Raw genomic sequence first — 27,617 nt, forward strand, 5'->3', positions numbered from 1 at the left:
TCACACCGCCTGACGTCAGACACACGGACGTATCAGACTGGTCGGGCGTCAGCTCAGTGTCACATCACGAGGCGTGATAGAGAGATCACGGTTGGGGTCACGGCCAGGGTGGTGATTTAAAACCCTACCAATATGGTTTGTCCATCAGACCATCTGCCGCCGAAGAGGAAACTGACCATCACAAATGCTATTTGTGATAGTCGCAAATCAAATACCACCAAGAGGCGAGCGGAAGTGACCGGCTTTTCCACGGAAACGCGGAATGTGTCGGATATCGTTGTGTATTATGAACAAATATGGGCGAGAAAATGAAAAGCGCAATAAACATATTGTCTTTCAATGCGAATAAATACAACACTGGAACTTCAGTGTACCATTCAATTGTGAAGCTAACACGACTACAACCAACGGGTCAGTCTTTGGACCATCTTGATCAACAACCATGAACGGTCACCACCAAGCTTAACCAATAGCGGTTCAGATCCTAGCCGTTGCATCTGTAAGTCGGTCTCGTCAAACCATAGACAGCGTACTGCCTCCTTGCCTCACGAAATCCCGAATCCGACGCGCGATACGACCAAAAAAAGTGTCGTCGTCGTCGTTTGGACACCCGAAACACGTGCGCGCGCACCCACGCACACGCGTACAAACACACATCGCCTTACGTCAACCACGACATATCAAAAGAGACAGCTGAAGAGCACACTCAGTGGCTGAAGCAGCGTTACATCCAGTGACGTTCACTCAGCCTTCAGGGCGGAGCCGACCGCACCAAAAACACACGCGGCCCCCGCTGATGCTGTTCGACCCAGCACACTCCCATGCACTGGACCACATGGTTCACTGGCAGCACTCGGGCTCATCTTCATAAATCTAACCACCACGTTCTTGTGTGAACAACCAACTGTTCAGTCGGCCCTCAGTCGCAGCACCATAAGGCTGCGGGGTGCGGAGCGCGGCACCGACCCGCGCGCTCAGGCGAAAGCGACGTGGCGACCCGACACCAGGTCAGGCCACGGCGGTCGGTGAGACTGACGGTCAGCAGGGCCGCCAGATTGACGCGTCTCCGGCGCCAGGCCTGCTCTGGAAGCGCTCCTCCATCTCCTGCTGCTGCTGCTGCTGCTGCTGCTGCTGTTCCTGCTGCTGCTGCTGCTGGTGATGGTGCGGGGTCAACCAGTCGGACAGACCGCTGAACTGCTCGCTCTGGCGCTCCTCCGCCGGCCCCTGGCTCGGGAACAGCGACGGGTACAGCGCCAGCGGCGTGCTGAGGTACGTCGCCGCCGGCCCCGCCGCCGCCGACGCCACGAACGCCGCCGGCTGGTACCCGGCTTCCGAGCGCGCCAGCGGCGGGTAGCCGTCGGCGCGAGGCGGCGACGAGTCGCAGCCGGGCTGCGGGCGCCCCAGCGGCAGGTAGCCGTCCGACCGCGGCGGGGAGGGCGCCGCCACGCCGTCGGCGGCGCGCCCCAGCAGCGCCGAGTAGGCGTCCGCGTGCGGCGGCGTGGGCGCGCCGCAGCCGGCGGCGCCGCGCCCCAGCAGCGCGTAGCCGCCGGAGCGGGGCGGCGAGCCGGCGCCGCAGACGGCCGGCTCCGGCGCTTCCGGGTCCGAGCGGTACCCCGGCGGCGGCGTGTACTCCGTGTCGGAGCGGTACCCGGGCGGGGTGTACTCGGACGGGCCGGAGGCAAGGCTGGTCAGCGGCGGCGGCTGGAGACTCGGCTCCGGCAGCACTGCAACCGAGCACACAGCCGCCATTAGTGACAAGGTCTCCTCAGCCAACAACAGTCACCAGCAGCTAGGGTCTATCTCAGCCATCAGAGGAAACAAATGCGTAAAAGTGTGAAGTCCATCTCGGCCAACATCAGTCGCGGGCGGGGTCACCGGGCCAGAGTTCCCTTGGCCAACGGCAGCCACGCCCCTGGAAAGGCCGGGGGCGTTCCGCCCGGCGCCGCGCCACTGGGTGGTGCACTGGTGATCTGATCTGGTCGACGCAGCGAGCACGGAGTCTCGTGAGGGCATGCAGAGATAATGCTAACCGCGGGCAATCGCAGCCCAAGGTGTCGCAAGCCTACTTGAGGGACCCACGTGTATGAGTTCGAAAGCTGCTCAGCACGTCGTGAAGACAAACGAGAATGCTGCAATTAACAAGTGGGCACCGGGGGTGGTTGAATACTCGTATCTACGTTTTATAAGTTTTAACGATTTAAGAGAGCTCTCAAAATAATTTGCCATATAAGCGTCATGATTCTGTGATATTACAAGGTGATCCGCGACTAGGCAGCGGCCTCTTTGTTTTCGGTAGCCGTAAAGTGCCCATCAGTCAATGTTTTTTAATCTTGATTGTGGCAAAACTCATCGCAAAAACGCTTCTCCCGTAATCATTGCTCGTTACCTCCCCCGCGTTCCCCAACGCTCCGACAATGCGCAACGCAATACATAACTCGTCAATAAATAATTGACCCCAGACATGCATAAATAATTCATCATCTCCTTCAATTTTGTTTATGAGGAGGCATCTCGCCGAGTACAAGACTCGTGTCACTTTGAACTCAGATGACATTGCAAAACACGACTTCTGAGGCTTGCCAAATCTGCATACGGCGATTAAGCTGCACCACCTGAATCCTCAGTGAAAAAGTATTCAGCACCTCACGGCATGTGATCATGATGGTGCATGTTGGGAGAGACCTTATATACATGCATACACTTTGCATGCACCACATAATTAGCACTAGCCCTACAATGGCCTAGCATGAACATTACTTGACTGTTTTTCATATGCCTGACCCGAGTTCACCTGATCCGTTATGATTAAACCGAGCATGATTTCGTTTCGAAGACTTCGAGCAAGCTCCATGACGCGAAACCGTAACTCACGCATTTCTATTTGTGCGGTATGAATGTTCGGTGATATACGACCGTACATCGGTACCGCACAAACACGGTAGATATGTGTTTCCCGTTAGGCCTTATACTGTACATGATGTATGCTTCCTTCGACTCTTCCCATCCACCAGTGTCACGCATCAGCATCTCAAGGAAAGCCAGCGTGTTTCCGGCCCACAAGGCCGCACGGCGCGATCTGAAAATGGCGTAAAAGCTTACACCATTTCCAGATCGCACCGCCAACCATAGCCGCATTGTTTTGCGTCGTAAATTTTACTTTAAGTGTACCGATTCGAGCCGCAAGCGACCGTATTTGGTTGATCTTGTCGCGTCAAGTGAACTGAGCACCCACGGCAGCCGCGTCAGCCGACGTGAGGTGTTGTGAACTGAGCACCCACGGCAGCCGCGTCAGCCGACGTGAGGTGTTGTGAACTGAGCACCCACGGCAGCCGCGTCAGCCGACGTGAGGTGTTGTGAACTGAGCACCCGTGGCAGCCGCGTCAGCCGAGTGAGGTGTTGTGAACTGAGCACCCGTGGCAGCCGCGTCAGCCGACGTGAGGTGTTGTGAACTGGGCACCCGTGGCAGCCGCGTCAGCCGACGTGAGGTGTTGTGAACTGAGCACCCACGGCAGCCGCGTCAGCCGACGTGAGGTGTTGTGAACTGAACACCCACGGCAGCCGCGTCAGCCGACGTGAGGTGTTGTGAACTGAGCACCCATGGCTGCCGCACTTGTCGATAGATATTCTAACAAAGAACTAGGAGCCGAGCGCCGCTGGCTGCTCAGACGACGGCAGTGCCCCAGTAACCTGTCACGCCATTTCCTGGCCTATCTGCAGCCGGCGGGGGGGGGGGGGGGAGGGAGACGTCTCCCCGGCGTTCTTGGAGGCGGCGCGGATGCTGAGCACTGAAGTATCGGCACCAGAGACGGACATTCCACAGCCGCAACTTCCCGCGAATCGAAGCGACGCCGGTACTGACTCAGCGAAATTTCCGCGCGTTTTGTCGCATCGACTTGTAATTACTGCAATCATCTTTACAAAAGCCCGCCGTGCACAGGGCGCCCCTTGCGATCCATGGCCGGAGACGGCGCGGGGCGGCCGGACTACCGGCGGCCCGCCGTGCGGCACCCTCTGGCTCACCTGCCGGAAGGCGGCCGGGCTGCCGGCGGCCCGCCGTGCGGCACCCTCTGGCTCACCTGCTGGAAGGTGCGGACTGCTGTCGGTCTGCAGCAGAGCCTGCTGGCCGGGGCTGTGGTAGGAGAAGCCGCCGCCCTGCAGTGACGCCATGTTGCCCGGCACGCTGCCTGTGGAAGCCAAGATAGCGTCAGCGACGTGGCAGTCGCGCCCAATGGCCTGCTTCTTCGTCAAGGACTTGGCCGGTAAATACTCGCCCCCCCCGACGAGAAAGCCAATCAGGAAGTGTAAAGGTGTCAAAAGCTAAAAAGCATTCTTAAAGACACAAAGTGCAAACGGCGTTTTAAACACATTTTGAACACGCTGAGAAAAATTTTACTGCTTACGTAAGAGAACATTTTGCTTCATGCCACAAAAAATAAAAGCACTGATCAACCCAAAATAATTTAAGATGCTAATGCGAGCAACGCTTAGACTTACTAGGCAGGTAAGCGTACGGAGAAGGTGTGTAACCACCCCAATGGCTTGATTCCTGCAACAGCTGTCCGGCATCTGCGACAAAAGAGGCGTGGTTAAAGAAAAGTCACTAATACACAGCTCTTAGCTTCAGTCACGGAACAGCGCAAGGAATCGTTGGGGGCATTTATGGCACAAAAACACCTGCTCTCCTGTTCAGCGTGTTTAACGCATTCAAGCTGAGGCAGCCCGTATATTCAGCTCCTCGCACTCTGCCTCAGTGCCCTTGGGTGTCGTGTTCTTCAGCTCGCCTGCCCGCCTTCCAGTTCTCCGGCCAAGTCGTGTTTCTCAGCCTTGCCTGCCCGCCTTCCCAGTTCCCGGCGTTGTGTTCTCAGCTATTGGCCTGCACGTTGCACCCAGCCGCCCGGCGTCGTGTTCTCAGTTGCCCTGCACGCCTTCCCAAGTTCCCGGCGTCGTGTTCTCAGCTTGCCTGCCCGCCCTCCCCAGTTCCCGGCGTCGTGTTCCTCAGCTTGCCTGCAACGTTGCCCCAAGCGCCCGGCGTTCGTGTTCTCAGTTTGCCTGCACGCCTTCCCAGTTCCCGGGCGTCGTTGTTAAGCTCAGCTTGCCTGCCACGCCTCCCAGTTCCCGGCGTCGTGTTTCTCAGCTTGCCTGACGTTGCCCCAGGCGCCGGCGTCGTGTTCTCACAGTTTGCCTGCACGCCGCCCCCGTGCCGGCGTCGTGTTCCAGTCTGCCTGCACGCTGCCCCCGTGCCCGGCGTCGTGTTCTCAGTTAGCCTGCCACGCTGCCCCCGTGCCCGGGCGTCGTCGTGTTCTCAGTTAGCCTGCACGCTGCCCCCACATGTGCCCCAGTGCCCGAGCCTCGTTCCGGCCGACGATGTCCGGTATTTCCGGTGTCTGCCGAGCCAGGCCCGTTGGGCGCCGGCTGCCCGAGCCCACCGAGCCCGCGCCTCACGCTGCAGGTGGGAACTCAGGGCGGTGCGCGCCGGGCGCGGCGGTGTATCTCGCCATATCGCGGCATTTCCTGCAGAAGCCAGCCGGCTGCGGGAAACACCCGTGCATCACAAGAGCCAGGCTCGCCGCGCTGCCGCCGCCGCCGCCCGCGCCGGAACCGGTCGGCCCTGAGCCGAGCCGGCCAGAGCTCGACGGCGAGGCGGGGGTGCGCCGCGAGAGCGCGCTCCGCGTCCAACGCCACAGCCCGCGCCGCGCCCGACGGCCGACTCCGCCTTGGACGTGCGTGTCGCTCGAGGGAAGGCCTCCGCTGCAGCCGGAAGCGAGCCCACTGGGACGCCCTGCGGATGCTGCAGGAGCGCCGCTGCGACGTCGCGCCGCGTGTCGGCGGCTGCCACTGCCGGCGAGATTCCGCGCCGTCCGCTCGCAGCACGTGGTCCGGAAACGCCGGACCCGCGGAGGCCCGAGCCATGCAGCCGAGACCGGTCGGACTGCGGCGTCACCCCTGACGAGATGACCGACTGATGACTCACGGCCTTGACTGACCGATGGCGATTGGTCGGCACGTAACCGATGAACCGGTGCGGCTACTCCCGCTGACACTCCCAGCGCGTCACGACGAAGATGAGCCGGGGTATCACGGCTATTGGCGGACGATGCTTACCAGCCTTGGGCGCGAGCAAATCAAGACCTGTCGTCGTTGATCACTTCCGTTTGGAAGATTTGAGGTAGTAGACAGCCATGGAAAATTCCAGATTGTCTCTACGTTGTCAAACCCCTCCCCGTTTCGTAATGCTCCATGACATAAACAACAAGCTTTTGAAACCCACCGTGACAACTTCAAAGCGAGCAGGCAAGCGATCCCCAGTTTAAGCATCTTACTCGACTCGCATCTCTCAGGCGTAAGCGAACGATTGTGACATCGTGTTTCCGGAACGTCCCGCCAACGCGCGTGACGCGGGTGGCCCGGAGGACGTCCGGGTGGGCCGACATCCGCCCCCTCCTAGCGCCCTTCAACAGAAGTCCGCGCTGCGTGGACAGCACCGAACCGGTCCAGACGGCAGCGCATCTGACCCGCTACCGGCGCCGAGGGCCGCGCCACGTGGACGACTAGGCAGGGGCATCCGCTGTCTGCCACCTTCAGCGACAGACAGCGTATTCAGTAGTTGAGGTTCGGTGGTTCAGGGGTTAAAAGACATGGAGCGCATAGGCCCAATCCTAACAACCGCTGGGTGGCCAGACCATCGATGTAGCAGATGAGCTGGGACGGCGCAGCCATGACGCTCCTTCCCGCGCAAAAGCTCCAAGAAGTACGTTTGTTACTGATGAATTTCTCAAGTCGCATCCCAGAGCCATCTGACATTGACTGCTCGACGTAAACACGACCAGAGCGCTCCGACAAAACACTAGCGAGTGCCCAACCTCGAACACACATTTTCATGCTATCTTGTCACGAAAATCGCTGTCAATGTCTGCATGACATTTACCTGACGGCGTGACCTATAATGGACGGCCGTGTCAACATTGTTGCTACGGGCGTAACCTTTTAAGGTCACCTTGGTGCCAGAGGAAAACACCAAATACTACTCTAGGATAGATAAGGGGCGGGAGCTGGCAGTTCTTTGTGTGTTGCAACCAGAGGCGTCATTTCGGCCGCCAAAATTATGGCCACAATTTTTACACATGCTTCTAATGAAATGCAACCCTTACCAAGCTGCGGCCATATGGAGGAACATAAAAACTCCCACATACGTCGTGTAAATATGCGAGCTAGTAAATACGCTGGCGAACAGGAATCACATCCTGCTATTGTATAACACGTTGTGCGAGGTGTTTCCCTGGGTGTGTGCAGCCTTTCAGCCCGGGACCGATCCGCTGACCCGACGCAGCGAGGTGGAAAAAGCCGACGTCCGTCCGGGGAAGCCAGCTATCTGTCCGTGCCGAGGACGCTCGGCGCCTGGGTTCCGGACTGCCGACGCGGCCCACGCCGGGCCGTGACGGCAGAAAAAAACCCACACCGGACGAGCAGCGCCGCCGAGCGCGGGCTTCCGGCGGCCGGCCCGGCTCCGGACCTGGCGGCTGGCCTGGGTCCGGCTCCCCGGCCCGGCTGCGGACCTGGCGGCTGGTCTAGGTCCGGCTCCGGACCTGGCGGCTGGTCTGGGTCCGGCTCCGGACCTGGCGGCTGGCCTGGGTCCGTCTCACCGGCCCGGCTCCGGACCTGGCGGCTGACCTGGGTCCGGCTCACCGGCCCGGCTTCAGACCTGGCGGCTGGCCTGGGTCCGGTTCCGCGATGTGGCCAGATATCAGTGTCGTCGGATGTCGGGAGCTGAAGGCAGCAGTTGGTGGATGTTGGTGCCCCGTAAGTGGCTGTCTGAGGCTGTTGGGAGGCTGGCAATGAATGCGGGCAGCCAATGGGGTTCGTGCCATATATGTCTCCAACTCGAAGTTCTATAGAGGACAAGTATTTACACCCAACCCGGCGCATCTCGAGGGCATACGAAAGACGTCACAGTCGCTGTGATCAATCTTACACGGTTCTCTTTTCGTTTTGGATATGACATTTGTCTTTTCTGCAGCTTCATGTTCGATCGGCTCTCCGAGTCTCATCCTGTGCACAAACAGCCGAAGCCCTCGCCTGATGAGTATAACTTGCTTCGGGCGCCGGCCCCATGAACGGCCCCGATGCATACAAACTCGAAAACTACCTGTCATCTGCCGTCTGCTACCGGAATCTTGAGACGATTACATTAGCATTACCACACAAAGCGGCCTACACCGGGCACATTCCACCGCTACCGTGGCCAGCGCGTGGCTGGTTTGTAACCGTTACAGGCTTCCGTTCATACACCACGCGTTGTTCACACACCATTGGCGACGCTGTGCAGCACGCCTGCGCACGCTGCGTTTGTCGCGTGGGCATCAGGAAGCCGTGGCAATGATGCCAAGGCGATGACGTCTTGACATGATATTAGAGCTGTCTCACACAATTCCCAATTTTGAAACACCATGCACTTTTTTATCAGGTAAACCAAACGCTCGGCCTTCCATATTCCGACTCATTCCTCGTAAGCGTCCGACACGAAGGATCGAACAGATCCTGTCCATGTATGGTCCCAGACGCCACGGATTCGGCGTGCTCGTACCAGCGGAGCAGCGCACGACTCAGATCTGCCGGTGTCGACCTGGATGGCTGAGGTTGCCGGCCGGCGGCACTCACGTCGAGCTGCAGACCTTGACGCAACGCGCCACCGGGACGCTGCACCGCTCGCGCGGAGCCCAGCAGCTGGTCGGCGCAGCGGCTCGTACGCCGAGCCATGACAACGGCCCGGCGCGCTGCACCGCGTCCAGCGCTGAACTCTCGTCGGCACGGACCGCAGACGAATTCCGCGCAGTCTCCGATCCCCGTCGTGGAGCGTCAGAGTGCTCTGTAACGGGGCGCTGCGCGCGCCACCGAGAGCGGCGCCCGGCACCAGCGGCCAACGAGAGCGGAGCCCGGCACCAGCGGCGGCCACCCGAACACAATCTCTGGCCAGTGTGGAACAATTATAAGAATTCAGGTCTAAAATGACTTACGCCGTGATCCAGTGTACATATGCGTAGTTGGACACGTGGGCAAATCGTAAAGAGCTACATCGCTGCGGAAGTTATGCACACACATATCGGGGCAATAAAGTGAGGAGCGGAAGCCGTATGAGATATGAGCTAGTGGTGGCGGGTGGCTGTCAAGCCCCGGCCGGATTGCACCGGTGCCGCCGCCCACCCCTCCCCCCGTGGAGGATATCACCGTCACCCACCGGCACTTCATGCCTTCCGTTCCACCGGCACGGCCCAACCGGGCGCATTCCAAGCGCGCAAAAGCGCGGGACGCAGCGCACGCCGACATGTCAGTTACACTGGACATGTCTTATTAGTACCGCCTGTTAGGCGACGGGCGTCGATAAAACAGCCGCGTTTTTCCGTAATGAGAGTCTTTAATCCGTCGCAGAGCTGCAATAGTTCCGTAATTAGTGCGTGCTCAGGAAGTGCGGGGTCGTTATTGGGGATTGACCCCACGGGTAGACGGGCGCACCAATCCGTGTGTGATGTCTTTGTACTGGACGACCGTTAGATGTGCCCGGAGTGTCTTATTTTCTTTGGTGAGCCCGTGTGGGACAGAAAAGTAGGGAAGATCAGGAGCGGGCAGTTGCTCTCATATTTGGCCAAACTGAGCCTCAACCAATTCGGAATGCCTGGAAAGACAAAAACTGGGTTTTCTCGAAACCCTGAGGGCTTTTGTCACCTCTAAGCGACGGGACTGGACAGAAGGGGTAGCTAGTGCGGCAACCAATTGACGAAAAAGACAGCAACCAGCAACAACTGTAACCAGAGACAAAAGGTATTGACGCAGATGACGGCTATTAACAACAGGCACGAATATCAGCGTGAGCCAGAGAACTCAACGGAAAGATCCGGCCGGTTTGGAGAGCGACAACAATGACTCCGCCGTATCGCCCCAGACCGAATGTGATCGGCAGCTGTCCATCTGTCAGCAAGCCATAGCGGAACAGAAAGAGTCATCCAGTTACGGAAGTCAACAAGTCACGCAGAGTAGAAGCACTGACATGGTAGCTTTAACCATGCAATACCACACTATGTTCTTCTGCAGTACAACTCCGACGAGGTCTGGCTATGAGGCACGCCGGGTTGTGTGACCACACCTGCCTGTGTCAACATGCCAGGCCTAGACTGCACTATCGCAACTGAGAACAACAGTCCTGCTGTGCAACCATCGGTACCATTTTTCAAAACGAAACTATTTCATATCCGTGGAATAGGTTCAAAACGAAATGTTTCGGGAGGATTCAAAGCGGGTTGGTGCAAACTGAAATACATTTTTGCTGCGCGGCTGCCTTGCAAGCAAAGCCCCTCTAGAATCTGTCTGAGATGTCTCACGGAACACGTACACATTACAACGAGCCATATCCTTTTTATACTGCCGACATTCCGTAAAGCCGATCTCCTGGCAGGAAAATCCTGTCTCATCCCGGGCTTCGTGCAACGAAAGTTCAGAGATGACCATGCGGATTTTTTTGCGGGTTCAGCTCACCCCAGCATAGCAACTATGCATAGTTAAGTTCGAATTTAAGCATTCCTGAAGACGGGTGTCCACCCCTACCCGGCCACGAGCGGCCCGAAAGCTGGACGAAGTCACGGTCCGTCACCCTCGCAAGGGCCGGTTGCAGCCGTCGGCGGGCCAATGATGGGAATTGGGACGCGCCGCCACTCGGCTGAGGAACCGCAGGGGCAACAGCGGCGGCTCAGAGCTGTCAGCTGTAGCCGCTCGGAGCTGTCAACTGTGGCGACCCAGGTATGTCAACATGGACCGCTCGGGACATCAAGAGTAACAGATCGGGCCATCAAGAGTAACAGATCGGGCCATCAGGAGTAACAGATCGGGCCATCAAGAGCCACGACTGAGATCGTCAATAACACCGCGTCAGAGCAAGCCACGGCAGCGAATCAGCCGCATGGACAAGACCGCATGCCATCAATCGCAGTGGCAGGCGCGGGCCTCCAGCGACGTGTCTCAGGACTGCCGGCTCTACTGAGGGAGAACTTCGAGTGCCGATCGCTTAGAACAGTGAGCACAGCGCACGGTTAATCTGAAAGCCACATATGGAATTGCGGCGAAAGCATCAGTAATAGGCATCGCGTTCTGTTGCCAGAAATGGATAAGCTTCGCAACCAAAACTAGTCACAAAAATTGATGTGTAAATATTGTAAACTGCATATGTGTGTAGATACCAAATAACTCGCAACAAATATGTGCTTTGTCAAGCCACTACGCACCTGGGGAATCCCCAGATACAGATCCCATGGCGGGCGTCTGCAGCCTGCAAGATAAGCAGCACAGGCAGCGCGGAAACTTTCAAGGACGTGGTTATTACATAATGTGCAGCTTATCCACGTATGAAACGCTGCCACATGGCACATTATATAATTTGTACAAGATTCCCAACTGGTACGACTCTAAATTTTCAATGTGTTAGTAAGTTGCTCAGTGCATTTGCAAGGAACATTATTCACATAAATGAGGCAGTAGTAATAGCCTTATTCCCCGGAGAAAAACGAGGAGACTGGAGGTATAAGTGGGTTGATATTTCGGCAACATGCTTTTATCGAAACAATATCAACCAACCTATATCTCCTTTCTCCCGTTTTTTGTTCTCCGAGGAATAAGGCTATTACTACTGGCTTTCAATATGTTTTTGATTGGTTCCCTTTCTACAGGGGTTTGAGGGCGCGACGACATGCAATGTCGTTTTGTTGCTTTTCGAGAGGCCACCAAACTACGGAGGGTCCAGCATATAACCATACTCCTCTGAGCACTGCTACTGAAAAATTACAACCTACAACTTTACTGGTAAATTGGATAATCTGTTAACTATTAACTACTCCTGGCAACAACATCCCACCGGTCCGAAATCCCGTGGGCGTTTGCAACTAACTTAAAAAACAAGGCACGGTAGAGGCTCATTGGAGTCAGTCAAAATGTAAGGAAATCAACTGATGCGTACGAATCATTTCATTGTTTAGTGTAACCACTACCGCCTAACACGCTACTCACAAAATCCAAAATGAACGGGTGGAGATGGCTGGGTTGCCAAAAAAAAAACATGACAAAGGTGGCACAAAGTCCTGTCCCAGCCTCAAGCTACCAGAACGTGGCAACCAGTAACGACCTTCGGATGGTTTATGCATAGTTAACAGTCAACTATCTCTGGGGAGTGACGAGTACATCCCTATTACGAACAGAGCCGTAAGCCGAGTATTCATGCACCATGGAACATTTTCAGCTCGAAAGGCCCGGTCCTGCAGTCACGCTTTCTATAAGCTAATAGATTCGCAGCCATCAGTCGCAAATTTCCCGCAGCTTTGGACGGCGTGTAGGCAGCGGACTGAAAATTTGGGTGCTTTGCCGTTTTAAGGCGTGTGAATGCATGAATTCAGGCGTGTTTACATACAAGTCTCCCGTTTCGACCAATGTGGGAAACGTTGAATTTTCCGTTTGATAAAATCAATAGAACAGCGTCAAAATCAAGGTCATGACTAAACAATGCAAGGAGTGCAGCGAAAAGGAATTACCATGGCTTAACTGAGCAGAGATAAAGCAATGGCATGGACGCAAGTGTGCACCACTTTATGCAGCTGATCACATTTACTCAGCGCAGTTCTTGAACCCGCTGGTTTTAAGCAATCTTTCGAGGGGACTGACCTGCAAAAACATCATTTTAGAATAAAAAACAAACAATTACGACATTATCATCATAACACATCTTTTGCTCGCTTTGGGAGGAAGCTTTCTTTAGTTACGCTGCGATCATTCTAAAAGTCTTAGCCTCGACACGGGCCCAGTGGGAAACGGGAAGGTACCACATAGTGTTGTTTTCATCTGGAGGAGTTTAGATTTTAAGAAGGGCAGGGCTATGAACTGCACCGAATGACCTTCCAAGGTGGGGATTTCAGCTCAAAACCCCACGCAAATGTTGAACACTTCCTTGACGACGTGTTGTATCCATAGCGCCACATCGCGCCACAACGCCACGGACAAAGCAGTACAGAAGAGGTGGCTTTCCGGTGCTCACGATTGGTTAGAGTTGGAAAGTTACTTTGTAGAATTAAAATATTTTGCTTGTTCGAGAGAAATACAAAATTAAAATAGAAGAAACCTGACTTGAAAAGAGCGCCAACTCAAGTTTTCCAGGCCCAAACACCACCAGGTACTGGAATCTAAAGCAATGCATTCAGGGTAATTTTGCTAAGGGTTAATAAACAATGATTGGCGAAAGCAGCACCCAAATAGCTTCCTTGGTTGATTCCCTCAATGACACAAATATAAATCGCTGCACAAGAGCCACACTCGCAGTGAACTGAACACCCAGAACGTTAAGGCTGAACGAGAGTCGCGGGTCGAAACGTGAAGTCTTCTGCATCATGGAGAAATTGAGCCGAATCTCTTCTTGTGAAAGACGACTGTCGTAAGTCTGCTCTGCTCGGATCTCATATTTCCTAATTACCCTCAAAGTGAACCATAACCTTTTATTTTCATGACATACGAATGCCAACAATCCCTTGGTATGATCAATTTGTGGCCTCCAAAATCTCCAGTTCCAAAGTCACCCTGCCCCATAGTTTGAATTTTGCCATAGACTGCGCGACAGTCATCCTTATCTTTGTCACCAGCTGGTTGGGCCGTTGCCAAATGGCGCGTCTCATTCGATCTGGCTACACAGTTCTGCCCCTTTCTGGGACTCAGCTTCGACTCCGCCGCCCGCCGCCGCTCTCGAGTGCTCAGTGATAATCCGCCGGCCACGGAACGGCAGATTACCTGTGTTCGTCCAGACGTTGATGCCAAAACACAACAAAGACGCCAGACCGCTGTCACAATGCGATAACTAGACTTTCCCTTCACCTCACCCTGCCAGGCGCTTCCTCAAGGCTCGTCTCCGGCAGCACAGCGCACACCAAGCGGGGCCCGTTCGGCGGCGGCGACCGGCGTCGCCCGCGGGCACGCCCCGGCCGGCCGGTCCACTGACCTGACAGCGGGCTGACCCCGGCGGCGCCCTTCAGCGCCAGGCCATCCGCCTTGCGGCGCAGGTGGTCCAGGTCGCGCAGCGGGTCCGTGAACCTGCCGTCCGCGTAGGGCCGCTGCCCGAAGCCGTACGCGCGGTACTGGTGCTGACCTGCCGGGCGGAGGCGACCCGTTCAGTGTCGCAGCCCGACGCGGGTCCCTCCAAAAGCTGCATCACGCTCACACAGGTGCCCCTTCAAAAGCTGCATCACGCCCATACATGTGCCCCTCCAAAAGCTGCATCACGACCATACAGATGCCCCTCCAAAAGCGATGCATAGGAAAATGCCGGCAAAGGTGACTTGACATGCCAGGAACCACGACGCTTTCACAGAACTCTTCGGCCGGAAGACTAAGTAAGTTATCAGAACTCACGGCACTTTCCAGAAAATGTGATTTGTACGAGCTGGCCGGCCGACGACCATTGCTAGGTTCACTGCACGATTTCAATTATCATTTTCTGCTAGTTGTTAAAATTCCACGCGCGGGTATAGTCTGCACTTACTGGTGCTGGATGACCTTGCATGAACCGTCACCGCCTGAATTTTCTCAGTCGTGGCGTCAGCGTGCGGTTGGAATTCTGGCACTCAGATTACCAAATGTAACACTGACCGAAAATCTCCGTAAAAGCATGACATTGCAGGTTTCTGCTTCCTAATCATGGGTCAGATAAGTAGCCATTCCTGTCAATAACAAATTCAAAAGAACGTTCGCTGGATGGTCGCATCAGTGCACTGACAGACGGCGTTGATACCCCGTAAGCGCTGTACAGCTAAACCCAACATACAAGTCAAAAGCATTTCCCGTCTGCTAAGTCCTCTCGTCCCATCCCCAGACCCAACCACCGGGGAACAGGATTTTCCGACCACCGGGGCTAAGATTATGATGACTCATTTGCGCATATACCTGTGGGAAAGTGAGCGTGCCGGAGTACGCTTACCCCTCCCCCTTCTAACCTCGTACACGGGATTTTCCGACCGCCAAAGTAACTGGTTAGTGCTGCTTACTGGCTCAGCAGGCCGTCCAGCGTCCCTCGATCTTTCTGAAAGGGCGCACGCTTTTGGACAAAGCGGTTGTCCTTTCGAAATCACTACTTGCGTGGCAGTCACCACACTCGCCACTGCACCGCTTGTATCGCAGACATTATGCATGTTTCAAATCCGGGTAGACTCAAGACGCCGTACACTTTGCATTCTCAGATAAACACAAAGATGCCTAATTGCTACCGTTCACACGAGCTCCAAAGCGTGCACGTACTTCGGAGAACAGTTTGCTAGTTCCGTTTCTCGCGCTAAAAAGCGATTGCGACAGCTTTCTTCGACGACACGTAGGTTGTCTCATGAAGAGCCGTATCAGAAATCGATATCAGAATCAGGTTAGGACACGCCACTGGTGACTACTCCGGCGGTATGCTCGTGCGCCGGCCAGATCCAATGAAGTCATCGTGCATGCGGTAGCGGATACCAGCGAGTCACAGATCGTGCGCTGGCCGGATCTTACGAGTCATAGATCGTGCGTTGGCCGGATCTTGCGAGCCACAGATCGTGCGTTGGCGGGGTCCAGACAAGTCATCTTTCATCAGCGGGCTTTACGCGGCCGCAGCCTGACTCAGGGGCGTCGACGGCACAGGAGGACGGCACTGGCGGCACCCGCCGAGCCCCATCCGTAGGAGATGCCGCACATGAGGAGCCGCCGCGGTGGGACTGAGGGACTTTACCGGGCAGGGGAGCACCAACCCAGCCCCTCCCAACGGCTGCACCACATGAGAAGACAGCACCAGCGGTCAGAGTAGCAGCAACGGCTGCAACGGTGTGAAGGTGCTCCTCGGGCCGACATCACCGCCTACCGAGGTACACAGTCTGACAATAATCTGTCACTTCCACAGCGTCGGAGAAGTCAGCGGGGTCTACCGGCCGGCAAGCCGAAGCACCGAAAAACCATTGTCAAAAAGTCATTGTCATGCAGTACTCGCCGGCTTGATTTGAAACGAACTGCCTGAAGCCAGCCTCCATTATAGACAGCTACCATACATGGGTATGGAGCACAGTTAGCTAAGATATTCACCTGGAATGAAAGCCGAGAATCAAAGAGGGCATGCAGTGAAGCCAGATGACAGAAACTGAGTGGATGTGAGTAAACACTGGTGGCATAGTGCCCCTTATCCGACGTTAGGTAAATCATTTAGTCAGCTGGAAGCGACGGCATTGTGCGGCTTATTCCCCCCAACCGTACTCCCTCAGGTTGGCTTCGATCTCATCTGGAGGCCCCGGGGGCATCTGCAGCTCATCTGAGGGCCCTGGCCGCACAAATGTGATGACAGCGAGAGTACGTCCATGCCGTGGTTGATCGGGACAGAACAACTGCTTCTCTGCTGCGCTCTCAGTGTGGATTCGAAGTAGTTTCTTTGTTATGCGATTGCAGCTGAGAGCGAGGGCGTTTAACACGCGCATAGCTATGGCTCGCCATGGCCAAAGGAGAAGCTTCCGCAGGTATGCAGTGTCCGCGCATATAGAACCGCTCATGAGCCCTCAACGGAGCGCGAAATTAAAATCCTAACGTGTAAAGAAACCTGCCTTAGATCCTGAAGACGAAGTTTCATCCCTTTAAGGATGCCAGGATTTGTGTCGGTGAAAGGCGGAGCGAAAGAGGGCCTCTAATCTGGACCCTGCACATTGCACCCCTCCCTACCCGCCGAGCCCGGCTTGCAGGAGCCGTCCAACCGATGCACGAGATACTGGTTTTCAGGAGGCAATTGCTAAAAGATCTTAACTTTCCCGTCAAGGTCCAAAAGCAACAGCTACAAGCCAGTGCACTGACCTTCGCTATTGCCTGTCTGAAGCTGAACAGTTCTTTGTCCCTCCACAGCCAAGCCTTACACGCCTCTTTCGGCCGACAACATAGTTGTGTCACGATTGAGCGCTGTCATCCATCTTAATGCGAAAAACGACGATAAATTTGCAGAGTTACGTGACACCGGTGCGGACGCTGCGTTCCAGGTGCGCAGTAAGCCGGCGCACACTCGCAGGTGAAATTCTCATCCGCGTCCCGATAAGGAAGGCTTATGCAGCGCCGAGGTTCACTGGACACGGGGCCTGCGAACTGTCAGGGCCCCCGGGTTCATGGGCCGGCAAAGCTCGGCCCGGGTGCCCCCCAGTCGGCAAACAAAGAAAGGTGACCGGGCGCACTCCGCAGAAATGACGACACCGAAAGCCGCCGATTTTTCAGCGCCGCAGGAGAAGACAAAAAGTTCAGGTAAGCCTCGGCCTGCTTGATGGTAACATCATGTGAAAGATCCATCCGCTGTCAGATGACAGTTGACAGCGGAGAATGGCGGTCCGTGCAGCGTGCTGATGGACATTCAATGCAGCCATATACCCGATGGATGTACGATGCAAAGCCTTCTAGGCACACATGCCCGTCCCGACAGTGGGAGGGAGGCATCCAGTTGCAGGCTAACAGAAAGGAGCGGCGTGAACTATACACGGAAGTTTCTCCTGTAGCATTTCAGTACAATGCCAGTACTTCAGAAGTCACAGCTTCGCTGCGCCCTATTTAAGTCTCGAAACAGACTCTACGTTTATTGTTTAAGACCGCACGGACACAAATACCTTATATAAAAGTATGCTCATATATTCCCGGCACAGCTAAAACTTGGCGGCAGACACCACCTGTCATGAGTGAATGATTGTCATAACCTATAGGGTGATGGAACAATGGAGGCACTTCGCACTATTGTGTGCAGGTGAATTAGTGCTGAAGTCGGCATTATGTTGTCTGCACAACGCGGCGCGTGACTGCCTCTTACAATGCGTATGTGCACTGCAATGCATATGCATGTGTCTTAGGTATACAGGTGAAAGAGTGCCGCAGTCATCAGCTTCGTGTCTACTTAACGCTACTGATGTCAATTTACCGTCACAGTGACATCCTCTTAGAGGTTGACATTGGAGACAATAGTGAAACCTGGGTTAGCGTTCACATCCCGCATACCGAAGGCATCGACCCCCGCGCCGACAAACCTCCGCCGTTACCGCCCAGGCATAAAGTCAAACGCGTGAGCACGCCGGCACGTTAATGGCGTCATTTTCGGCGAAGTGCTGGCGGCTCGCCATCCGGTCTGCAGCAGCAGCAGCAGCGGCGGCAGCGCCGGGCAGCGGCCCGTAGGTCACTGTCGGCGCCGCGCCGGCCCGCCGCGTGGGCGGGACGCGCCCGTCACCGACAGGGCGTCCTTGCCGGACCGGCGCCAGTCTCGTCGGCTCGATGGAGGCGAGCTCCTCGAAACAGGCAGGACGGCAGGAAAATACCGGTGACTCGCCGGCATCGGGAGCGCGGCGCGCCTCATCGCCCGAGGCCGCGTCTGCAGCGATTGCGGCGATGCGATGCGACGCCGCCGCATGACCGTGACGCATCCTACACCAACACCGGTCGCTCGCGGGGTCGATGACGTCATTGGGGTCGGTGGAGTCATCTGGCGCCGGTGACGCGCGGACCGGTTCGAGCCGCGCCGGACGCGGCGTCGCCGCCGGCGGACAGCCGGGATATCCGTCCGGCGTCCGGTCGTCGGCGCTGATAAAACAGACGGCCGCACGGCGGCGGGCTCTCCCGCACTCGTTCGCTCGAAGAAAGGGGCGTCGCAGCGATCAGACTTCTGTCGTCAGACCTATCGGTGACGTCGTCACCGAACAAATCTAAGATTATGTTCCAAGGCGTGAGAGAAGCGTTCAGTCATGTGTACAGACAAACCACATGTAGGATTACCTCAGTGACCATCCGTAAATCTGCCTAAAGCTCGCCGGACCATCATCCTTCAAAGGTTTGTGAACCTGCGAAGATGCACATGCCTTGGTAGTTTCCAGGCCACTCAGTTCCCCGCGTTCACGTGCCAGTCATAAATCTCCGCAAACATCATGCACATGTGAAGTGCCTTGCATGCGCTATGGTCCGCATGTTTATTTGTCATGTTCAGGACAAGCAGACATGTCGCGCTGCGTATCCGGACGACGTCCTGACCAGCCCGACTGACGTTGCTGGGCACAGGGGTTGAATCATTCTTGACATGTTCTTGACCGCATGCTTTCGATGAACATATCAGCACGAGGGCATTGGAAAGGCAAAGTGGTTTGGAGAGGTATTCCCCTGAGATGGCTTGAAACGCAACGCACATACTTACCCTTGTAATACGGTGATCAAAGCCATTTCAGGCATTTCAGACAGCCGGTGCCAGTACTACAACCGGTACCTCCATACCAACATTTCTGCAACCAGTATCCCAGCTGTACAGCCGAAACCCCAGCTGTACATCCAGTACCCCAGCTGTACAGCCAGTACCCCAGCTGTACACCCGGTACTCCAGCCGTACGGCCGGTACCCCAGCTGTACAGCTGGTACTCCAGCTGTACAGCCGGTATCCCAGCTGTACAGCCGGTACTCCAGATGTACAGCCGGTACTCAAGCTGTACAGCCGGTACCCCAGCTGTACAGCCGGTACCCCAGTTGTCTGGCCCGACGAGAGTTGCGCCGCCAGGCACGTGCCGCCGTCCGCCCTTGGCGTGGCGCTGCGTCGCTGGGACGCGCCCCCAGCCCGCCACGCCCGGCGCTCGGTAACAGTCGGAAGCGACGGAGCGTGGCCGGCGGCCGACACGACCAACCGGTGGGAGGGGGAGGGGGAGGCGGTGACGGTCCGGGCCGAGCCAGCGCGGCGGGGTGACGGGCTCGGTACTGGCTGGTCAAGTCAGCAAGACGGCTGTTGCAGTCTGCAGCAAGGTGGGGCTTCTGCGTTGTCTTGTTATGTTTATGTCTGGTTCAGCTACCGACGGGCATTTGAAAGCAACAAATACCACACATCCCGGCCACACAGGATATTACATGACAGCTGACAGACCAGATTTTTTGCGCAGTTCTGACAGCACCACATTTAGCGTTGCCTAGTGATGACGGTTGCCGTTACCACGTTTCGGCGACATTATGCCTTTGCCGTAAACTGATGATGCTTAAATAAGATGGTTGCCTACATATCTGCCCCAAAGAAAATATTGATATGTGATACGAGCCAGCTATCTGGGCCTGTTAGTTGTAACCGCTTTCCATGTTTGATTCGGTAGGGAAAGTATGGTTGATTCGTGCTCCCACACATGACGCTGTTGGAAAGGCGGGACTGGGAAAACCCCGCATAGCATCACTTACATGCTCGCGTCCCACAGAATTCGAAGACTGTTCACTTGGGAACGGGGCATACCTTCATGCAAGCGCACGTAGATGCATCTTAACGTGTGGCTGCCGCAGGGAACCAACCGCTTATTGCTGACAGCAACGCCAGATGTGAGCGTCGGTGAGAGGCAGTTTCGCATGCATGCAGTCTCATACAGGTAGTTTTAGTGGGCGGAACGGACCAATACGCAGCACGACTGTATGCACGCCATTTTTCGCACAGTCTTTTGGTTCTAGTGAAGTGACGTCCGAGCTTCCAATTTGACCCGAGTGAAACTAAACTTTTTAGAACTATTGCATCACAAACAACGAACTTCTGAGAAAAGGGACATAACACCTTATTTCTTAACTGGGTGTTGGCGCGTCAACTTCCTGCGTGTACATCTGGAAGATATTTTTGACCAGCCCTATCTCTTCAAAGAGCGAGCCGGCTCACGCGGTTCTACCGCAAACGCCGGCACCGATTACGCTTCGGTCCGTCGCGACTTTCGGTGCGACTCGCCATACTTTTATCGTGCGCCATCTGGTGTGTATAACAGTTCCTGTCGTGTGTAATTTGGTGGAGGCGATGAGGCTTTTTGTGAACGCTCGTTTATTTTCCCACACTGCCGCCACAAACGCATATGAAAGGGACGTCAGGAGCGCTGGTGCGAGACAAGATGTAGCCCGACGCAGCAATGTGGTCGCCACTCAATGCACGGTACCCAGCGTGAAGTAAATTCAAAGTCGACGGAGTGTCGCGGATAGTCTGTCGGCACGCTTCAGGGCCCGCTACAGCTTCTCTCGCGCTGTCATCACCGGAAGCAAAACAAATTTTCGAAGCGGGCACGGGTGACAGATGCCACCACTCAACCACAAAGCAGACAGGGGTCGTGAATTCAATGCATCTCGGACATAAAGTGTACATGATCTCCTTCCGGGACCCGCACCGGGCGCTCCAAACTCACGGAGGTGCCGCAGTCGCGAGTGCCTGCTGTGAACTGGAGTGATTTCGGGCTCCTCGTCGCTGAGACAGCGCGCCATTTCGGCGCTATGAGCGTCCGCAGACGGCGCCACTACCGCCAATTTAATTTAGTTGGACCGCTTCAAAACAGGGCAGGCTATTATGCTCTGAATTCACACTACAGTTATACGCTTTGCTGTGACGTAGTGCGACTCCAACACCAGAACCACTCATTCAAGTTGGGTGAAAATTGTTCGGCCCCAGAACCACTCCCCGTCCGGCCGGCAATTCTCATGCCGTTTCGTACCGCTGCAACGATTTCAAGAGAACGAAATGCATGTGGTCATGCGACGGCGGCCATAAATCACACCTTTATAGAGCAAAATTTTCGTAATTCGCCTGGCATGTGGGCAACACACGCGTTGTTTCATACATTGTCTTTTGCCGCTAAATAATGGTCATAGACACACTGAGGTATCCTGACCAAGCAATAACAAGCTCAAATTTACAAATAAGTGCCCGGCAGCAATGATAGGGCTAGGCTGCTTGTAATGTACAATTCTTGGAATCCATTCTTACTACGAAATAAATCATCCTCAGCCCAAGAAAGGAATGGGATGATCTGCTCCAGCCAACGCAGGAGTTTGGCAAAGTTGCAGCGATTGCCGTCCGCCCATGAACTAAATCAGGGCGCATTGCAGATTCATTGAGAGCGGACCTCCACCCTTTAGCACGCGATGTGCTCTCCTTAAACTCCACCAAAGCGTGCTTCATTGCGCCGATAGCTGGTAATCAGTAAGAGAAGGCAATTGTAGCTCACGTTCACATGGACGAGTGTGTAAATACAGCACATGAAACCTAACTGCAGCACTTAAATACACATTTCGTACAAGTATACAACTTTCCCTTCAACCGGTAAAGCAGTATCCACGATCTTCTAAATTCACACTGGACTTCTGACGCTTTCTTATGTTGCGCGTAGCCTTCGAGACCTAAGGATGCTGTTTAATTTACGAGCAAAACAAATACTGACAGATACTATGGCTGCCGGAAGTCTTTTGGTACAGCACGGCACGTTCACTCTGGTTGAAACATGCGCTTTCATACTTATTCTATTGCTGGATGCCTGCGTGACGTAATACCGTGACGTGCAACACAAACATGCTCGCCTACTTCCTTCACAACTATTCTTTCATCATCCTGCGACGAGAATGCCTCGACGAGGAGGGTACGTCACGCTTCAGCGTGCACCCCGCACCCCCGGGCTGACGTAACAGACGGAAGGCGATGACACACGCGGGATCTGCCGTGCCAGTGTTTCCAGAGTCGGGAGCCCACCGGAGGCCGATGGGTGCGCTTCAGATGGACTCCAGATGCGTCAGCCTCCGACAGCGTCAGCAGTGACGCCCACCGAGCGGGCTCGGGGAGCCGGCAGCGGCGCCGGCGACTGCACCGGGGCCAGCCCGACCCCGGCGACTGCGCCGGCGCCGGGTGCTAGCACCCGTCCGGTTCGGCGGCCCCGACAGGAACGACTCGCCAGCCGTCGGCCGTCAGCAGGGGGGCGACTCACTGGCCGTCGGCCGTCAGCAGGGGAACGACTCACTGGCGCCCGGTGCCATACCATGCCGACCAATGGAAACGCGCTGCTAGCGCAGCGAATGGGAAGACGAAATACGGAAAGGTTGCAGCGGAGCCAGCTGTGCTGACATCTAGCGCTGGCAAAGAGCATAATTGCAGGGAAGGATGACATGTCTACATAGCTCCAAAATGTGTCGGGTACCACTTTATCAGCGACACATTTAAAGATATTGGGCTTACAGAAAGGCTTTTTCAAGTGAATGGAATTGACAGTCGCGTTACACACCCCTGAACATTTGATACTCTTCTTTGAGCCAGCTGTTTGTTCTCTTACTGTGCCAGTTCTGGAGGGGTCAACTTAAGCGTATAAGAGCCTTATGGGAGGCGAGTGATGACGCAGTAGTGGTGGTACTTCCATAATGACGGAAAGTCGGTGCATACAGTTGCTGCCGAAGGAACCACGCAATATTCCCAGTGTTTCAGTTGTCCAGAACTGGCTAGAGTTGGAAACTGCGCTTGAAATTAACGCTCCGTTGTTTCTACGGCATTCGAATTAATGGGAAGAGTTTGGTAGACGCGATCACTCCACCGTCGTGAGGAGCCCGACAGGCGGTACTCACGAGTTTTGCTTCTTGGCTCCCGTGGTCCGTCGACCGTCACCTTCATGCACTTGTTGTAGGACACAATCTGTGGCGGCGTGGTCGATATCTGAATTGTTAGGTTAAAGCTCTTCCCTGAAAACAAAAGGTCTTATTAGCACATCCGGGACCTTTCACCATCCGGGAAAGAGGCGTGGTGCGAAGAAGCCTCGCCGCGTTTTCTGACTCGTGAACACCCTGGATCCGGCTCAGGCCGCTGCCACTGACCGAGATACGACACCACGTCGTGCGGCCAGCCGGATCTGCACCAGCGCTAGATGCTATGGAGCCGAACACGGCCTCCGCAGCATGCAGGGCGAGCTGTGTCGCTCATAGGATCGATCGCGCTGCAGACACGCTAAGAAACACACGTACGCACAAGAGGAAATGCTACACACTGAAAAGCATGTGATGCTACACAAACGAATCCACAGGTCAGGTCAAAAGCGTCATCCGAGATGACGCTTTTGTGGTCAGTGCTCTGAAGGGGTGTGCAGTAAGACCGTGACGTCATCTCGTCATGTCCAGATGCTCTCGTTTTAACGAACACGGTCGAGCAATCGCTCACAGCTTTAAGGATTGCACATGGCACAAGTGTGGAGGAACCTCAGGAAAACCATGGAAATTGACAGATCGGACAATGGAGAGCGATTTATTGCACTGGTCTGGCTCTTTCGGGAGCCAAGCCTAATATGCTGACAATGTGCACGAATCTATTTGTTAAAGATGGTGCACATGGGTTAAGCTACACGGATTTACAGGTCTTCGAGCACGACTCTGTCGTTAGATATTGAGCGAATGGGGCTGCGACAAGCCGAGCTGGCCATACTTGAACGATGATCGAAATTTTCAATTTAAACCACCCAGCCTGGCCTGGCAATACCTTTTCCCTTTCCAGACGCATATACGTATACATTTGTAGCCACTGATTGCAGATTCATGCAGCTTTTAGCAACATGAAGCACAAGTCTGTAAAATCTGCGTCCTGCAAACTGCTAGGCATTGGAAAGTTAGCTGTACGATCGGGTAGCCTTGTCCCGCAACATTGAAACATCCCACGATTCCCCCTACCCCACTCCATTAACATGGAAAAGCCGAAGATTACAAATTGGACAAGTCCTTGTGGACACGGATCGAAACCAGGTGCAGATCTCGCCGACCCAACCTTAAAGCGATTCGAGATTGACTGGTTCTGATAGAGGAGAAAACAGTCCATCATATTTCCGAAGCGTTAGGCAATGTGTAGACGGTCCTGAGCTCCTGCGCGCAAGCCATGAATCTGCCCGTTTCGGGGACTTTTTAAGGATAAGTCTCAGATCTCGGAAACGTAGGCAGATAACAACGTGAAATCCGTTACACGGTGTACACGGATGCACCGACTGCAACATGCCAAGGATCTCATAACCATCCGACGCTCAGATGTTTCAAAAATCGGCCGGCAAGAGAATAATGCCACGTTTTTGGAGACGGATTTCAAACACCAGACACTGCGGCATGCGTCGAAATGTTTGAACATTGAAATATACACGGGTGTTGCCCTGTTTATTGTGACCAACTTATATCCAAAGTATTTGTTTCATCCGTAATACTTCAGTCAACCTTGCGAAAACCGCAAATTATTGCAAATTCATACATATCGTAGACTAATATTGCCAGAGCCGATCGGAATCATGGCCGACCGACTTGATGTAATGTTGTTCGTGAATTGGAGCGCAAATTTGTGACAATGGGCCTTCGCCAGCTAAGCTTTCATGAACGGTACTCTTTCCAACGTATTGAACGAATCTAGAGATGTCGGTTGTCGAAGATGTCTTACTCTATTACCTTACGTCTTCCCGTCATCTGTATCAACAACTCAACTTTGTAAAAGCGTTTACCTACGCCGGATTTTGGCTTACGAGCCCTGCCAGCGCCCATGGCTAAACGAACCGCGGAGTTCGGGTTGGGGCCAAGACGTCGAAGTTCGACGCTACTTAACGCTAGACCCATGCCACGCTAGATGCATGGGAACCAAAAAGACCCTGAGCTCCGCCGCCCCACAGTGGAAGGAATCTTCGACGCCTGCTGCATCAATCTCCCGACACGAGGTACTCGAGCTGCCCCACAGAGTGCTGAGCTCAGAGCATCATCACGTCGGACGATTTACGTCTCATGCCGATATGAAAGGTCACTGGATTACAAGTTAAATACACCTGCACCAATGCCTAGCTTGGCCACGGAGTAGAAAGGGCGCCGTGGTACTCCCACTACAAATGCATGCACACTTGCTATAATCCGATAGGGGTTCACCGCTTTGGCGGTGAAAGATAGGGCATGGGAATCTAGCATATGGTAACCACCAGACATACACAACACGCAACAGTGCCTTGCTTCCAAGCCGTCGACTACCTGGCACTGGTGGTCGCTGTGCAGTTCGCCGCCGGCTGCCTCTCATCGCTGGCGACGGCTGCACGGGGCCCACTCGTCCACTCACCTCTGCCACTGCGCCCGATGAACCTGAGATCGTTGAACTTGGCCACCTGGTTCTTGATGAGCGCCATATTGTTGCGCAGCTCGCCGCACGGGTTCTCGTCGTTGCCGACGCGCAGGGTAACGGCCGTGCCGTCGGCCACCTCGCCCAGCGCCACCACCTTGAACGCCACCGGCAGCGCCTTGTTGGAGCGCCAGTGGGCGGGCAGGCCGGTGCAGACGAAGCACGGCGAGCCGGTGGCGACCAGCTCCGGGCCGTGCTCGCCGGCGGCCTGCCGCTGCGAGCGCTCGGCCAGCAGCTGCTCGGCGGCCGCCCAGGCGGGCCGGCCGCTGAAGCCGGCCGTCAGCGCGTCCGCCGGCAGGTGCATCGGCGCTCGCCGGGCGTCCGCCTCCTGAGGGGACGTGGCGGCTGCCGGCGGTGGCCGCGGTCCGACGGCGCCTGGCCGCACGGCGGCGCGCTGCAGCAGCGTGTCTGCCGGCGCGCAGAGCGGCTCGGCCGACAGGCGCGGCTCCTGCGGCACCGCTGCTCGCTGCTGACCGCCTCAGGTGCCGCTCCGAGCGACCCCCGCCCCGCGAAGAGGGCGGCCTGCCGCTGACCCCTGAGGCGCCTCCTGGTCCCTGGCGCGCCGAGAGAGACGGTCGCCGCGGCCAGACGCGTGACCCTGAGCTCTGTCGTCCGGTGTCGCGGCTGCTGCGGTTCCCACCACGCCGGTCAGTCCCCGCTTACACCGTTCCGCACGGGCCGAGCGAGGCTCCTCCGCACGCGCCCCACCGCAAGCCTGCAACTGACCGCGGGATGCCCTGCACCCACCGCCACCGCCCGACGAGTAATCCCAGCGCAGAGCGACCGGCCGCCCGTCGGCTGCACCGCGCATGCGCCGTGGCTGGGTTCGACTGCGGGAGCCCCGCGCAGTGGGCGAGCGGGGGTTTCCGAACTACGAATGTGGTTTACGCACTGTCCGAGTAACTCGGTAATTGGCAACGGCAGATATGAATGGCGCCACCGCGGCCGCTGAGGTGTCGGTCATTACGCGGTTGAGGATGACAGAAGTTCAGCCATGCATGCTCCAATAGCTGAACGTCGATCGCGTCCAGCGCCCTGAATTTCCACGGGACTGAGCAAACGTGGCGACAAATCAGAGCGAACGAATGGAACGGTTACATGGCAGACGTGATGTAACGCCAGGCTGTTAGTTTTGTCAAATTATCTACGACTAAATAAGTTGTGGATAGTCAGGTTCCTACCGCCGCCAACTTTTGCACCACGGCGTTTACAGGTAATTATTTCCCTCGATCCTATGTTGCAACGGTGCGATGCCCTTAATTCCAGCAATCTGGAATTTGGCTACCATTCTGGAAACTGTCAAATAAAGCCGAGCCCGAAAACTCTGAATTCTCCTAGAGCCTGCTGAAAAAGCGAGCAAGAGGGTTCATACTGGTTAGTTTTCCGACGGCTTTTCTAAAAACTGGATGTTCAAAAGAACACTCCGTTATTTGCATGCCGCATGCAGTATCTAATCCGTCGCTGGCCCCTGTTTACATCGGTTAGAGCAGCTAAAGTGCCTTACGCTGACTCGCAGCAATCAGAAGTCAGGATTTACGGTGACTTTGATAGACATTTGATTGCCGGCAGTTGCAACAGCCCCTTCCCCGCCGGAACCACTCGCTGCGGGTCATTGTTCGATTACCGACTCATTAAACCCGACCAGCCGGGCGCCAAAGCTGCAGCCCAT

At 55.5% G+C, this 27,617-nt stretch overlaps 1 protein-coding gene across 1 annotated transcript; it reads right to left on the minus strand.

Annotated features, from left to right (window-relative positions):
• LOC119101840 (protein lozenge-like) lies at positions 1-27,617 on the minus strand. The gene is made up of 8 exons (XM_037225264.1): positions 27,573-27,617; positions 25,889-26,171; positions 23,398-23,511; positions 14,015-14,161; positions 4,495-4,566; positions 4,077-4,184; positions 1,579-1,724; positions 1-9 (listed from the first exon to the last, which is right to left on the minus strand). The coding sequence occupies exons 1-8, from the start codon at positions 27,615-27,617 to the stop codon at positions 1-3; spliced, it is 924 nt and encodes a 307-aa protein (XP_037081159.1).

This window comes from Pollicipes pollicipes, unplaced genomic scaffold, assembly GCF_011947565.3.
Source record: "Pollicipes pollicipes isolate AB1234 unplaced genomic scaffold, Ppol_2.1 Scaffold_4881;HRSCAF=5763_pilon_pilon_pilon, whole genome shotgun sequence".
Classification (NCBI taxonomy): domain Eukaryota; kingdom Metazoa; phylum Arthropoda; class Thecostraca; order Pollicipedomorpha; family Pollicipedidae; genus Pollicipes; species Pollicipes pollicipes.